This window comes from Gigantopelta aegis, chromosome 4 (assembly GCF_016097555.1).
Source record: "Gigantopelta aegis isolate Gae_Host chromosome 4, Gae_host_genome, whole genome shotgun sequence".
In the NCBI taxonomy this organism is placed as follows: Eukaryota; Metazoa; Mollusca; class Gastropoda; order Neomphalida; family Peltospiridae; genus Gigantopelta; species Gigantopelta aegis.
Genome location: NC_054702.1, coordinates 116519663 through 116536671, shown reverse-complemented (window position 1 = coordinate 116536671; position 17009 = coordinate 116519663). Strand labels below are relative to the sequence as shown.

General features: G+C 37.0%; 1 protein-coding gene across 1 annotated transcript; it reads right to left on the bottom strand.

The window, feature by feature from the left end:
• Window positions 1–2342: 2342 nt before the first annotated feature.
• On the bottom strand, window positions 2343–16639 carry LOC121371878. Its single transcript, XM_041498097.1, has 5 exons — window positions 16535–16639; window positions 10607–10800; window positions 9865–10004; window positions 9485–9600; window positions 2343–8051 (listed from the first exon to the last, which is right to left on the bottom strand). The coding sequence occupies exons 2-5, from the start codon at window positions 10782–10784 to the stop codon at window positions 7103–7105; spliced, it is 1383 nt and encodes a 460-aa protein (XP_041354031.1). The 5' UTR covers window positions 10785–10800; window positions 16535–16639; the 3' UTR covers window positions 2343–7102.
• Window positions 16640–17009: the final 370 nt, after the last annotated feature.

The window sequence follows — 17009 nt, the reverse complement described above, 5'->3', positions numbered from 1 at the left end:
TATTGCTTCCCAGTCAGTCAGTGTACACAGTATACACATATTGCTTCCCAGTCAGTCAGTGTACACAGTATACACATATTGCTTCCCAGTCAGTCACAGTGTACACAGTATACACATATTGCTTCCCAGTCAGTCACAGTGTACACAGTATACACATATTGCTTCCCAGTCAGTCACAGTGTACACAGTATACACATATTGCTTCCCAGTCAGTCAGTGTACACAGTATACACATATTGCTTCCCAGTCAGTCACAGTGTACACAGTATACACATATTGCTTCCCAGTCAGTCAGTGTACACAGTATACACATATTGCTTCCCAGTCAGTCACAGTGTACACAGTATACACATATTGCTTCCCAGTCAGTCAGTGTACACAGTATACACATATTGCTTCCCAGTCAGTCACAGTGTACACAGTATACACATATTGCTTCCCAGTCAGTCAGTGTACACAGTATACACATATTGCTTCCCAGTCAGTCACAGTGTACACAGTATACACATATTGCTTCCCAGTCAGTCAGTGTACACAGTATACACATATTGCTTCCCAGTCAGTCACAGTGTACACAGTATACACATATTGCTTCCCAGTCAGTCACAGTGTACACAGTATACACATATTGCTTCCCAGTCAGTCAGTGTACACAGTATACACATATTGCTTCCCAGTCAGTCACAGTGTACACAGTATACACATATTGCTTCCCAGTCAGTCACAGTGTACACAGTATACACATATTGCTTCCCAGTCAGTCAGTGTACACAGTATACACATATTGCTTCCCAGTCAGTCAGTGTACACAGTATACACATATTGCTTCCCAGTCAGTCAGTGTACACAGTATACACATATTGCTTCCCAGTCAGTCACAGTGTACACAGTATACACATATTGCTTCCCAGTCAGTCAGTGTACACAGTATACACATATTGCTTCCCAGTCAGTCAGTGTACACAGTATACACATATTGCTTCCCAGTCAGTCACAGTGTACACAGTATACACATATTGCTTCCCAGTCAGTCACAGTGTACACAGTATACACATATTGCTTCCCAGTCAGTCACAGTGTACACAGTATACACATATTGCTTCCCAGTCAGTCAGTGTACACAGTATACACTTTGTAAATGTGGCTCAGTGCTAACATCAAAAACCTATACAACCTGTCTTAGTAATCCCACCAAAACCACATTTATTTCAATACGTAGTACAGTGCTAACACCATTAATGTAACTAAATATATGTAGCTATCTTAGTAACCATCAAGACACATGTGAAACAATGAACGGTATCAACACAATTATTGGAATTAAACAGATACAAACTATCTTGGTAACCATGACAACAATGGCAAACATGATGACTTACTACTATCAACAATATTGTAGACAGACAAGTGTATGCTGGATATATGATTGCTAGAAACCACAAATTAAAACACTATATAATTACTGAAATGTAGAAATGCCTGGTAATAATATAATTGCTGCAATCAGGGCCCGTATTTTCAAAGCCATCTTAGCTACGATATGTCATAGCTAGTTAAGAGCAAAATACAAATACAGATTTTCTTAGTGTGTCATGATTTACGATATTTGTCGTAAACAAAAATGGAAACCCTCATTAAGTGGAGAGAGAAAACATGGGGTATTTCTCAGTGACGTCATCAAGGAAATTCCTTCTAAACATCATCTCGGTACAGCTGACTTTCCACAATGGATAATATGCAAGTGTCCGAAGCCCCGACAAAGAAGCCCCAAAAGGGAAACTAATATTTGGGAAAGCGTAGATCAGTGGCGGGTGGTGGTGGGGGGGCACAGGGTCATGCCCCCAATCAAACCTTTTTTTAAACTATTAAATTTTATAAAATCACATTTACATACATAGTGTGGGTTGGACCCCTAATATGGCAGGGCTTCTAGAATTTTTACAAAATCCACTAGCCATGGGATCAGTGATTTATAAAATTTACTAGCCATGATTAAAAATTCACTAGCCCTATTTTACTTAATACAATTTTACTAATAGTAATAATCGGATATGTTACCTAAACAGGGAGATAGAGATTAAAACCACTAAGAGTAGGGGTGGGGGTGAGGTCAGGATATTCACATTTACCAAATAGACTTAAATGCAGCATTTAACAACTTTTTTTCACTAGCCTTCGGGCATGGCAATAGTAGTAATGTACTAGCCCAACACTGAATATCACTAGCCAGGGGAGTGGGGCTACCATAATCCAGAAGCCCTATATGTATAGACTTAAATGCAGCATTTAACAACTTTTTTTCACTAGCCTTCGGGCATGGCAATAGTAGTAATGTACTAGCCCAACACTGAATATCACTAGCCAGGGGAGTGGGGCTACCATAATCCAGAAGCCCTATATGTATTACCCCACCACCCCCCACCCCCAATATAAAATCCTGGCTACTCCAATGGCGCAGATATGCATGTATTTCAACTCAGTTTATAATCATCATATGTTTACATCTATAGTTTGTCCCATCCTCCTACAAAAATGTTGGGGGTTTTTTATAAATAATTTCAGTTTGGTTTGATATAAGAAGAAAAGTAAAAGTGTTTTGGAGTTTTAAAAAAGAAGTTACTATTTTTGTGTGCAGTTTGGAAAACAATCACTTAGAAAGAAAGAAATTGTAGTAAATTGCATAGTATGAAAAAAGGTGTTCCCTGTAAAAGAACTAGAGCTGTAACTACCGATGTTAAACACTGTTGCCGTGACAGTGTTTATGAAAAGAAAAAACCAAAACATAAACAAACAAACAAAATATTTTAGTAATAAAAAAGTGCATTACGTAATGTTGTTCAGTACACCCACTCATCCCATGTAACGCTACATAACGTTTGTACCTACATCCACCCATCCCCTTCGAATGTTACGTAATATTTGAAAGGTCCTAAGGTTGTCACCCAACATATTTTACTATCTTAATAATGCAGTATAAATATTATATTTTATTTATAAAGAAAATCTTTACATTTTCCATGTACCAGTAAGTCATTTCAAATATTAATTTTGGAAAAATTTCATGTCTATTTTTTATTACTGTAAATAGTGAAAATTCGTCAATTGGGTTAACTTCAGTAATATTTCTTTTAGTTGATCTTTCCGATACATTATTTAGGTGCATTTCACATTGAAAAGCCTCATTTGTGCGTTCTTCAACAACACCAATCAGGCCCTATTATATCGACTGGTAAATGTTTTGAAATAGGTGGCTTAACAGTCAAAGGTTACGGTTTGAATACACTGTTTTAAAGTTTTGACGGTAAAAAACGTCAAGTTTACAAAACTGGGGAGCTGTATCTTTGTCATTATTGTGAAATAAGAAGTAAGGTGTCAGATCTGAGATTGGTTTCTAGTCCTGTTGTAGGATCTACGATATATTAACGATATTTTGGAGTTACAGCAATTTCTAAAATATGCTACGACATTTGCCGCAGTCACTTATGACGGATTTAGGACATATCGTAGCTAAGATGACTTCAAAAATACGGGCTCAGGAATATAAATCTAGAAACACCTGGTAGTTATATAGTTACTGAAGTCAGTCATTTAAATCTAGAAACACCTGGTAGTTACATAGTTACTGAAGTCAGTAACTTAAATCTAGAAACACCTGGTAGTTACATAGTTACTGAAGTCAGTAACTTAAATCTAGAAACACCTGGTAGTTACATAGTTACTGAAGTCAAGTCATTTAAATCTAGATACACCTGGTAGTTACATAGTTACTGAAGTCAGTCATTTAAATCTAGAAACACCTGGTAGTTACATAGTTAGTGAAGTTAGTCATTTAAATCTAGAAACAACTGGTAGTTACATAGTTACTGAAGTCAGTCATCTAAATCTAGAAACACCGGGTAGTTACATAGTTACTGAAGTCAGTCATTTAAATGTAGATATATAATTATATAATTATTGCAAAGACTATCAGAACTTTAAATATGGAAATACCTGGTAATTCTGAAATTACTGCAGTCAGTAATTTTAATGTAAAAATACATAATAATTACATAATTACTGTAGTTAATAATTTAAATGTAGAAATACATAGTAATTATATAGTTACTGCAGTCAGTAATTTGATTGTAGGAATAAATAATTGCTGCACTTAGTAATATAAATGTAAAAATACCTGTTAATGATATACTTACTGTGGTCAGAAATTTAAATGTTGAAATGCCTGGTAATTACATAATTACTGATTTCAGTAATTTAAATGTATAAATACTTGGTAATTACATAATTACTGAAGTCAGTAATTTAAACATAAAAATACCTGATACTAGTAATTACATATTTACTGCAGTCAGTTATTTAAATTTATATAAACATACCTGGTAATATATTGCTGTAGTCAGTAATTTAAATACAGAAATACCTGGTAATTACATAATTACTGCAGTAAGCAATTTAAATGTATAAATACCTGGTAATTACATAATTACTGCAGTAAGTAATTTAAGTGTATAAATACCTGGTAATTACATAATTACTGCAGTCAATGATTTAAATGTTGAAATACCTGGTAATTATTTCATTACTGCAATCAGTAATGTCAACAAATAAATACATGGTAAATATATAGTCTCTGCAGTATCAGTAATTTGAATACCTGTTCATTATAATTATTGGATGCCTTAAATAAATTGCAAAAACCCATCAATATATATTTTTACATATATCATTATTGGCTACTTTAAATAATATCAATAATCAACAATAAGCAATTATTGCAACACATACAAAATCATGCACCATAGCAATAATATATTGCAAAACGACCAGGTTATGACATGACTATTGATTACCAGCGAGTAAAATCCTGGCATTGGTAAATTACACGAGAACTGGCTACATCCTGTATAATACTGACACTAACGGTAAATACAAGCATCAACAAGCAGCATAGCGACATACTGCGTAAAGATATTGCTGGCCACTAACATGTACAATACAACATAATATCTACCAGTATAATAATCCGAATATACATGTTTAACAAAATTCAGATTTTATTTACCTCTTGGATATAACAAAAATGTCTTGGCACATCTTAATGTGCTAATAACAAAATTAAAGATAAAGAAAACATATTTTTAATAACCTTATGAAAAGATAAGATAAAGGAATGTTAAATACCAATTTGTGAGTACATTAGAAAAATAATCCCATATGATGTCTGGTTATTGAACGTCTCTATGGTAAGAGAGGAAAATGCCACCAACAAATTACTCCTACCATAACAAAGGGATCTTTAATATACTCTTTCCCAGACAGCATAGCACATACCACCACTTTTGCTAAACGTGATGGTACTTGATGGAATGGGGGGGGGGGGGGGGGGGGGGGGAGTCCACAGAGAAGGATCAATTGTATAATCCATCTCGGAGTGCTGTCCAACTGACCTACATTGCACCCTTTAATGAGACAACACTTTATTATTTGCAACAGACAGTAGTCCAAAATCTTCACTGACCCAAGTCTGTTCATGAGATTTTACAACAGGTAACTGAAAGTTTGGTTTATATTTGCATGACCAGTCAGTTACCTAATCCATGATCTCAAACTTGCATTGAGCAAGTGTTCACCACGTAACTCATTGGCGGTTCGTTTTAACTTACATTTGCGTAATCAACATAGAAACAGGACGATGACATTAAATATTGTGCCCCTATTGGAGATTTGTAAACATTCTTCCTTCACCATTTGTGGTCCATAAGCAACTGACTTGGCCAGATACTATTTTCATTGATTTAGGACCTCACATATTGTGACAAATGCTGCTGAATGCAAAACCTCAACACAGAGCTAATGATAAAGCTGAAAATGTTGCTGTTGGAAACGTAACTCAGTATATTTTGTATTTTTACTTTTCTGAGGTGACACAAAAACTGACTGGCATACACTAAAATAAAGATATTAGATAGCTTTGTCAAGTATGCACCTATCATTACACATTTCCTGATAATATGTTTGGTTGTTTTGAGGGGCCTTTTTAATGGGAACCTATCCCCTTAACCAGTGTAAACATACAATGATTGCAATAAAGATTGTATTGTACTGCATTGATTACAGTACAGAAGTCTGTATTCATTTTACGTTAGATTAACATACAACAAAAAGACAAAATATATGCCTGAATGCTGAAATATTGCCAAGAATTGTAAAAATTCAAGACTGCATTTTGAAGTAAAGTACATGACTGCCACATTTTAAGTTAACAACAAATTAAAAGTGTAGAAAACGTGAGATTGATTTTTCTTTTCATGAATACTTCAACTGACCTCAAATCAATGGGAACCCCCTTATTTCACGACTGGTTCAAACATTCCAATAGCCAATCAAATGATTTGGAAAATTGGACAATGCCTTTGGTGAAAAGTGAGGTTAAACTGAACAGAAAATGTGCTATCAGATACCTATTTATAGAAAAATGAGACATTTTATCTTTAAGTTTTGTTAAAAATATATTTTCTACACACTGTGCATGTAGTATAATTAATATAATAAATGCTACAATGGTGTCACTTGCCACACCTGCTAACATTAAGCAAAGAACAGCATTCATAGTTTGCAAAAATACAACAGCATGTACTCAAAATAGTATGGTAAAAATATGTAGTTCAAAAATATATCATGAAATAGCACAATTAACTTGCAAATAATTGCTAAAAAAATCATTATGAACCAAAAATACAGTATTATAAATTTTCTGCAATATTAATCACAACATTAAAGGACACACAAATTAGAGAGCAAAACAACAATCAGTCAAACTATGACGTGTTAAGCATTCTGTGGCACATGAATGTTGCAACTTACAAAACTGGTTCATAAAACCAGGTCTCTAACAATTGAAAGTTTCCATACATTCTTTTATGATTTTGACAAAACTATTACAGGCAAACGACCCTATTTGCAATTTGCATAACCTCTTACAGCCATGTACATGATTTCCTAAATTTAACGCTCAAGTGAAAAATGAGATGTGTAACATTAGACATGCCTGAGCGTTATGTAAACAAAATTTAGTTTTCAACTTTGAGATGCCTGAGAAGTCTGCCTATACGTTCTCCAGTTCATCAATGATGGCAGCACTAGAAGTCCCAGGTGGATCCTCGGGGTCTGGCCGAGTGTTTGTCGCTAGGGTACACTGCTGTATATGACACCGGTTTCGAGGAGTTTCACTTGACCGTGTCTGGCTGTCTGACACCGCACGCTCGCCATGTTTGTTCTGTGACTGTTCACCACGAGGACACTCCCTAGGAGGGGAACACACAGACTGGTGTGACTTAGAGTCAGGTTCTAGCCCCACCTGGGCTCCAGGCCGCGGACACCCTGACACCTGGTCCTTGTTTGCCGACCCTCTGGCCGTGTTCGATGTAGAACTCACACCCATGGCCTGACTGTACGACATCGGGGACATGCCCAGCGTGTCCACCGCTTGGTATGCAGGCGGCACCTCGCCTACTCTGTGCTGCTTCTGTGAGCTGGCCACCATGCCCAACATCTGTGGAATAAGGAAAAACTGTCCCCTTGACGACCAGTGATGCGTGGAGACTGGCGGCAGGACCCCGCTGCCTATCGTTGGCGACAGGTCAGGCTGAGCAGAGAGTGAGTGTGATGGGCAGGAGCTGGAACACTGCCCCGTGGTTCTACACGATGAAATGCTGGGTCTGGCCATCACGACAACATTGCTGGAATGGACACCGGGCGAGAAGGTTTCTAGCGGGGAGATGGTATCAACACTGAACATCTGACCCCCGGGGGACAGGCTGCGCTCCTGGTATCCCGGCAGACCCGCCGGCTCGTCACTGAAGGAGTGGGCCGAGTGGTGGGAGGAGTGGAGGGTTGAACCGCAGTCCTGTACCTGCACCGCATCCTCGTATGGTGGGGGAGGGTCATCCGGGTTCTGGGGCATCGTCGCACACAGCAGACCACCACCAGTGTTGATGCCCTGCCATCGTGTGACCTCATTGTATGAAGGAGGTGCATAGTCGTCTGCATAGATTCTGAAAGAAACAACACAACTTCACATTTAATGAGATATATTCTTTAACATGCAGCACAACACTTTCACATTAACCAGACATATTCTAGAACAATCTACATGGTCCACTTAGTGAGAAATAAAGAGAAATAGATCAAAATCACAACTCTGTACACATATGCAGGGCTTACACTTAACGATGCCACCAATGGCAATGTCTGAAGTGTTTTAAGGCATTCGTAATTCACACGAAACATGTCGTATACCCTTAGGATAATTCGGAATGTTTTCAAATTATTTTTAAATCACTGGCATGATTCTGCAAGTAAGGTTTTGATTGGTGGACATGAGCTACAACTGGCTGCTGTTAGATCCACATGTAATAGTGGAGCTAATTTTAATTAGATTGTTGAAGACTGTGATCTATGTTAACTGAATGCATGATAAGTTAAAAGTTAAAGTTTGTTGTTTAATGACACCATTTGAGCACATTGATTAATTAATCATCGGCTATTGGATGTCAAACATTTGGTAATTATGAGTCTTAGTCATCAGAGGAAACCTGCTACAGTTTTCCTAATGCAGCAAGGTATCTTTTATATGCACTTCCCCACAGGCAGGAAAGCACATACCACGGCCTTTGTGCAATCTGCTGAATGGATCCACTGAGGTGGTTTAATCATGCGATGCATGCACCTCAAGCCAGCACTCAAACAACAGTGAACTGAACTAAATCCTGCCCCTCCATTATAAGCGTCACTGTATCTAATCCATTATAAGTGTCACTGTATCTAATCCATGATAAGCGGCACTGTACCTAATCCATAATAAGCGGTACTATACCTAATCCATGATAAGCGTCACTGTACCTAATCCATAAGCGGCACTGTACCTAATCCATGATAAGCGTCACTGTATCTAACCCATGATAAGCGTCACTGTATCTAACCCATGATAAGCGTCACTGTACCTAATCCATGATAAGCATCACTGTATCTAATCCATGATAATCATCACTGTATCTAATCCATGATAAGCGTCACAGTACATAATCCATGATAAGCGTCACTGTATCTAATCCATGATAAGCGTCACTGTATCTAATCCATGATAATCATCACTGTATCTAATCTATGATAATCATCACTGTATCTAATCCATGATAAGCGTCACAGTACATAATCCATGATAAGCGTCACTGTATCTAATCCATGATAAGCGTCACTGTATCTAATCCATGATAAGCGTCACTGTACCTAATCCATGATAAGCGTCACTGTACCTAATCCATGATAAGCGTCACTGTACCTAATCCATGATAACTATCACTGTACCTAATCCATGATAACTGTCACTGTACCTAATCCATGATAACTGTCACTGTACCTAGATTGAGGACTGATCTATGTGTGACATGTATAGATACACGTATATAATATATACATGATAAAGTACCTCGACTGAGGACTGTGATCTATGTTAACTGAATCCATGATAACCGTCACTGCACCAACACCGTCATTTCGGTCCACCACAACCGTTGTCAGGGTCGTTGGGGCAACCGATCCTAGCTGTAAGAATAAAAAACATTGTAAGTAAGGGGCTGTTCAACAATCAATTAACACTCTAGGGCGAGAGGGTATCATGCAATGCATTATGAACAATTATGTTGGGGGGAAGAGGCATTTGTCAGGTGTTGTGCAACATTTCAAAACAAGTATCTCATTTTTATTTATTAAGAAAATTGCTAACAGAGTCTGAAAACAGATTATCTTGAGACAAGTGTCAAAACGACCATCTACAACAGGACGAGTGTTGTCAAGCGGTGTGAGTACCTGGACGTTGTTGGCGTTGTGGCTGTTGTGTTTCCTGGCGATCATGAACTGACGCACCGACAACAGCAGCAGGAGGAGAGCCAGTGCGATGAGAAGCGGTCCTGTCATGGAAACTCGGCCCCCAAACACATCGTTAAAACCTGAACACACACAGACACGGTCAATATGTAAACCCTCTAACATTCGAGTCCACAAACACATCGTTAAAACCTGAACACACACAGACACGGTCAATATGTAAACCCTCTAACATTCGAGTCCACAAACACATCGTTAAAACCTGAACACACACAGACACGGTCAATATGTAAACCCTCTAACATTCGAGTCCACAAACACATCGTTAAAACCTGAACACACACAGACACGGTCAATATGTAAACCCTCTAACATTCGAGTCCACAAAGCAAAGCAGTAACAGACAAATTCAAATCAAACATGAAGAAAGATTGTTTGTTAAAATCCATTACCAACATTAGAAATAAACTGCAAAAAACTTGAAGAACTTAGTTCAGGTGGTAAACTATAAGATAGGTCTTTTTCATGAGTATATAATTATAAAATCGCAAAAAGAAATTCCGCCAGCAATAATTACACTTTACAGTTTGTTGAAATAAAGAGTGAGGAAACTGTGGTTGACAAGAAACGTTTGACTGTGTATTTTCTATGAATTAATTAGCTTTTAAACGTTAGCCCTAAGTTTTCTTAGTGTTAATGTGCTGCTCAGTTTGTCATCCCATACCTAGCCAGGTCAACACACTCCCGATCAGCAGCAGAACCATGGCCACCGTTGAAAAGAGGATTGCCCTGCGTAGCGGTTCCTTCCCATCGGGTGGTCCGAACGACGAGGATGTCACGAACGTGCGGAGCGCGCCGGGCTGGCGGTTCCGGGGAACGTGGATGTGAGATGAGTGGAACATGGCTCACAGCACACATCTAAACACAACAAACTAAGAAAATGTATTTTAGAAATTATCTTAAACAAGAGATGAACAGTTTAAATAGCTCACTGACCATACATCATTTTGTGCTTGTATTCAATAAAGGTTTAAGCTTGCTGTCTTCAGCACACATCTACCACATGTGGCCTGCCTGTCCAGGACTGATTAATAAAAACATGAGGTCAATGTAGTTGCTCTGTTCTCATTAAGTATCAACACTGGTTAAGTTTGATTAAATAACTAGAGTATTCACAAGTTGGTAAGAAACATTTACTAAAGTATTTAAAAAAAGGAAATATACTTTAGTAACCAAAACATGTAAGCAGAAGTATTTTAACAATGTACAGAGTTGTTTGATTTAAATCATTTGATTTAAATCATGATTTAAATCACTGCAAAAAAAACAAAAAAAATCATGCATTTCGATTTTTTTATTTTTTTTATTATGTTTCATTTGATTTTTATGATTATTGCATTTATTTTTATTGATTATTTTGTAAACATGTGATTTATCAATTAACTTGCAGTACAAAAAATGTAGTGTTATTTAAAATCAATTGTTACTTACGCTAGATAATTATTTTTACATATATTTATAACTGAATTGCAATTAGATTTCAAGACCATGTCGTCTAACAAGTCATACTGATCAGTGACAATTCCCCCAAATCTATGGTTGGGATGATCCTGGGAGATCAACACAATAGAAGGTGTCAAGTGAAGCCACTGACTTCACGTGTCAAATCACCGTATTTAGCCATCGTGGCTAAACACCAAGTACTTAAACATTAACTCAATAATCCCCAAAATGCATTTTGTTGTCTCATTTCTAGATGTTCGAGGTATTTCATTTCAGAATGTAGTGAAGCTTCCAAATCTTGTATTTAACAGGGAGCAAGTATTCAATTCAGAAGCTCCAAATTAAGTAAAAAAAATCATGATTTTTTTTCAACCCTGACAATGTATATCGTTATCACTCTATAGCCTAGACAGACATTTGTATGGTTATGATCGCTCTCTCACTGTATAGCGAAAACAGAATGGCCGACTACAACCCCTGCAACTGCCTACAGCAATCAGCAATGCCTTGGAGTTTTTATTCTCAACAGCATTTTAAAACAGTACCCCCCCGTAACTGCACCGTTATTATTAAGTATTTCACTACTATTTGAATGTCAGCGCCATCAGGCATGATTGGAAATACATGTAATTTACCAGTATTAAGAGTGTTCCAACTAGGTCACTGAACTGTTGACTGTTCATAGCACATGCATTGCAGGGACCACTGGATTGCAGGGGGCTGACAGCTTATATACTGTTAACCGTTGCTATGGTGCATTACGGGTGTTTTATTTTCAGTAAAATGTTCAATATACACTCTTACATGTCACTTGAAGTGTTATGGTCGGTCTGATGATAAGATATTTAAGTGTTCTCGCTGGGTGAAAATTAAAGGAGAGTGGCCGTGCGGCACCACACCCTTTATAATAATAAAAATTTAAAAAAAGGGGGAGGGAGAGCTTGGTTACTGTTCATAGCACATAGCACTATTGCTGTACTTCCTGGGTGTGTTGAAACGCTGCTTATATCAGTTTTATTAGTAAACATTAACATTATCGGCAATAGGAATTGATTTGGTCTATTAGAACCTTTAGTAAACTAGTCTGGGAGTGGCAGTCCTCTTTATGGCGATGCAAGATGGATGGAATAATCTTTGGAGTGGTGAAATCTCCAGTAAAGGATTTCTCTGGAGTGGTTGTCCTATATACGAAGCACTAGATAGAACTCACTGGAATCATCCACTGTTTTTCCAAATGCCCATTTGACTCTTCACTGGTCATGTATTTACGGTCCTGTCGTTCAGATTACTTTGGATGTTCCATCAATTGCCGTTAAACCTGAAGATTTAACCTATGCAGTTTGCAATCTAATTAAAATTAGCTCCACTATTACATGTGGATCTAACAGTAACCCATTGGAGCTCATGTCCAGTTGACCTTTCATTTGATCAATCAAAACCTTAATTGCAAAATCATGCCAGTGATTTGAAAAGAATTTGAAAACATTTTGAATTATGCCGAGGGTATACGAAATAATTCGGGTGAATTACGAAGTATGCCGGACACTAATTTCAATATAAAATTTTACATAAAATTTGTTTCAAGACAATGGTATAGCCATAAAATCTGTTTATAGTAAAATTATACTAGTATACAATCCACAGTTTATTACTGCACTTTTCCCCCTATTTTTTCAGTGTTGAAATAGACCAACAAGTTCGCCTATTGCATAAATAGTCTCGCCCGATGTTTTTAGAATTTGTATGCTCCCGAATAACGCTATAAAAGGTGAAGTGTAATTGGTCGATATTCCTTTCCTGTCCTGGACAGAGAAATCGGCAGAGGTTGGTACCTGTGCCCAAGACAGGCATGCGCTACAACAGCTTGCTCTGAATGTGCATGTTAAACATTCCTTCCTTCCTGGTCAATATTTAAATTGTTATTTATAGATGAAATGTCACCTGGACATGGGAGTCCACGCAATGTTGTTAGATCTACTGTAATTCGCCAGATCCGGTTTGTTTTGTCACATTCGATTTGGTTTCAGTGCATTTAGATAAAAAAAACCTGGTACCATACTCGCCAGACCCTAAAATATATTCTGACACTTTAATGTAATATTTTTAAAAGATAAAGTTTGAACTGGTATGTCACGGAGATTCTATAATACCCGTAGACGAATAAAACACGATTATCCAAATATCTCTCCTAACTATATCTATTAGATCTCTCTGTATCGAGCAGTATTTACCCGAGTGTGGCTCGTCTAGGTATGATCAGAGATACGATCTTATATAAAGTATATATTATTATAGCACGTTTAGTTCACTAGAAAACACAACAAAAACACAATACTCTTTGGAATCTGTATTAACCTACGCTGACAAATGTACTGCCGCAGTAGTTAATTAATAACAACAAATAATGACAACCCAGAACTGATCACTTAATTAGTTAATCTCTAGGTGTCTAGTTTACACAATATGCTAATCACTTCACCGTGACACAACACCCACACGTGTAATAATTGAGAAACGCTAACACACAAACACGTGTAATAATGGAGAAACGCTTCCAGGGGAACTTAATTAATAAAGGAATTACAACACTATTACTAAATAGTTAATTTTTAATTAACCCTAACTACTCATTCAGTAACCTTGTAACACAGAATTAATACTGGTACCTATCACAATAAAGACAATAACCTACAGTTTACCTAGGTCTTCTAGGATGACTGGCTAAGCTTTATATTACCAAATACTTGTATAATGTTAGAACAAAAAGTCTACAATTTACTTCGTCAGATGACCGAAGACACTGTCTAAAGAATATTGGTATAATACAGTATTAAAATATTTAAAGTCACATCAATCACATCAAGGTTATACACAGAGCAGAAAATATATATTTACCAACGTCCCGTCTGAACTAATATAGATCGTTCAGTGGACGACGTCCGTGATCCCCTGGAGCCTTCCTAGTTCTCCTCGATATCTCTAAATCCTAGCTATTTATTCAAAACTCTCAGAGACAGCGAATATCGCCTGGGGGTACAAGGCGGTACCTCACGTATCATGTGGATTTTCCACAGCCACCATGCCGGCATATTTTTCTCTGATCGTCAGACTGGCTGTCGCCAACCGCGAGCAATCCCCTGGCCATAAACAGCACTACCGGAGATATTACGTAACTACTAGCCACATGGCCTCCACATCTGCGCTGGGTGTGTATTAGACGACCATCGCGCAAAGGTATCACGTAACAAATTGCCCATCGGGGCTAAGTGCATTTGGAACTGCACACGGCCTTCTAAAACAATTAATATCGCCACAGGCGAAAAGAAATTAAGAGCATGTACCGTCACATGGTACATCACTGCGGACTGTTTTTCCATGGAAGCAATAAGGGCATTAAAAAAAGTTTGTTTTGTTTAACGACACCACTAGGGCACATTGATTAATCAACAGCTATTGGATATCAAACATTTGGTAATCTGACACATAGTCATCAGATGAAACCTGCTACATTTTTTTAATGCTGCAAGGGATCTTTTATATGCACTTTCCCACAGACAGGAAAGCACATTCCACGGCCTTTGTCCAGTTGTGGTGCACTGGTAGGAACAAGAAAAAATCCAATCAGTTGAATTGATAAGGGCGTTAATATTTGAAAACGTAAACTAAGGATGTAGATCAGTAGAATTTTACAATAAAAATATGACTACAGTGCTGTCCGGTATATCGGTGCACCTAAGCATTCAAAGACCATTTTCTATGTGAACAAAAATGTGTCTCTCGCCAATGAAGCAGTGCATAATCTGAAATACACTACAAATTGTTTTATGTCTGTAGTGAATAAACTTTTTAAAATTGTACATAAATATATCGGTAGGCACCCCCTTGTATTCATAACGATTTGCATGTCCAGTGATTCGGCGCAGATGTGGAAAGGTGACCCCACTATTTATAGACCGCCCATGACCTCACTTTGTATCCCATAAACGTTACACTATTGTCCCAGGATTATTTTAATACTTTTTTGTTTTGTGTTGTTAAAAATATTACCATGAAAATGAACGATCACACACGACCCATCTCATTATCAGTTTCGGAATCGTTTTCTTGAGTGACACAGTACTGCAGATGCATACATGTTCATTGTTATGCATGGCTAAGATGCCTACATGTATTTTTTTTCTCGGGTAGATTGTGCACACAAATAGATCTTATTTCACATTTATTTTTTTGTAACAATGTGACAATTGTGAACTGGAATGATTGTCAATTAAGGTGTAAAACTTTTGTTTTGTTTGCATTTGTCGGTGTTTTCCATTTCAATTTAAATAAATATAACCAAACATTCAATTATACTGTTTACTAGTATAATATTAAAAATGCGAGAAAGGTGTTTTTAGACTGGTTTTAACATTCTTAATATCAATAAGGCTGGCCCACTTCGCATTTATATACACAAAAACAGGTGAATGATTTATTTTGAAACTATGGTATAATTCTAATAATTTTGAATTGCACCCTTAATAAAAAAAAAAAAGTTGATACTTGATTAACCACTGAAAAAGGAATGGAACTTTAATTTGTTAAAAAACCTGACAACATTACAACTTCTTAAGCATACTTAAGAAAAATACCAAGTGCGCTGAATCACCGGACGCGCTGATACACCGGACACGGCTGTATTACTACAATATATATAGTCAGTTATATTTTGAATACATATTAAAATAAAAATAAAAATAGAAATAACCAAAGATATTTAAAAAAACTAAAAAGAAGTTTGTCCCACCTTATGTTGCAAGCAATATTTTAAACACCATGTAGTAATCTGCTGACTCAGTAACTGAGTCAGTGACTGCTAAATCAATAAAAATAATTGTAAAAACAGTTCCTTTTTTATTGAATGATGTTAATTATGTTATAAAATGATCATGGTACGAAGTGACTTTTTGCAATGGTACGAAACAACTAACTTAGGTACGAACTAACCAGCTACAGTACAAATTATTAAATAATAAATATTATTAAAATAGTTTTGGTAGGAAATTAAAATAAAAGTCACGGAACATTTTTGATAGAACTCCTTTTAAAACAAGACAACTTCAATCTTACAAACCCGCGCTTGTTTTATAACTTGTTCCTTGCAACTTACCAAAATACTTAGCAGAACGGTTTTCAATTTTTCTCCTCATAAAGTATTTAAATAGATAAATAAATCACGACTTAATGCATTTTTGTTTACATTTCTAGTTTCCATTTTGTTTTTGTTTCCAAGTACTCTCGCTCCCAGATGTTTAGAGCATCAGAGTACTGGGAAGGCGCAAAGACGATCATGGTGCAGTTATCTAGAAGAACAGAAAGAAAGAAAGAAAGAAATAAGAGTTTGTTTTGTTTAACGCCACCACTAGAGCACTGTTATTAACTGTTCGATGTAAAAAAAACATTTGGTAATTTTGACATAGTCTTAAAGAGGAAACCCACTATATTTTTCCATTAGTAGCAAGGGATAGAGTACATACCACAGACTTTGATATACCAGTTGTGGTGCACTGGCTGCAACGTGAAATAGCCCAATGGGCTCACTGACACTGTGACAGGGATCGATACCAGACCAATCATGGAATACA

Bases quoted from the DNA above. Each gene is read 5' to 3' on its own strand.
- LOC121371878 (XM_041498097.1), bottom strand. From the start codon at position 10,784: ATGTTCCACTCATCTCACATCCACGTTCCCCGGAACCGCCAGCCCGGC. The intron at 9,601-9,864 runs GTACTCACACCG...TTATTCTTACAG, and splicing joins ACAACGCCAACAACGTCCAG to CTAGGATCGGTTGCCCCAAC. The intron at 8,052-9,484 runs GTACTTTATCAT...TGTTTCTTTCAG, and splicing joins GATCACAGTCCTCAGTCGAG to AATCTATGCAGACGACTATG.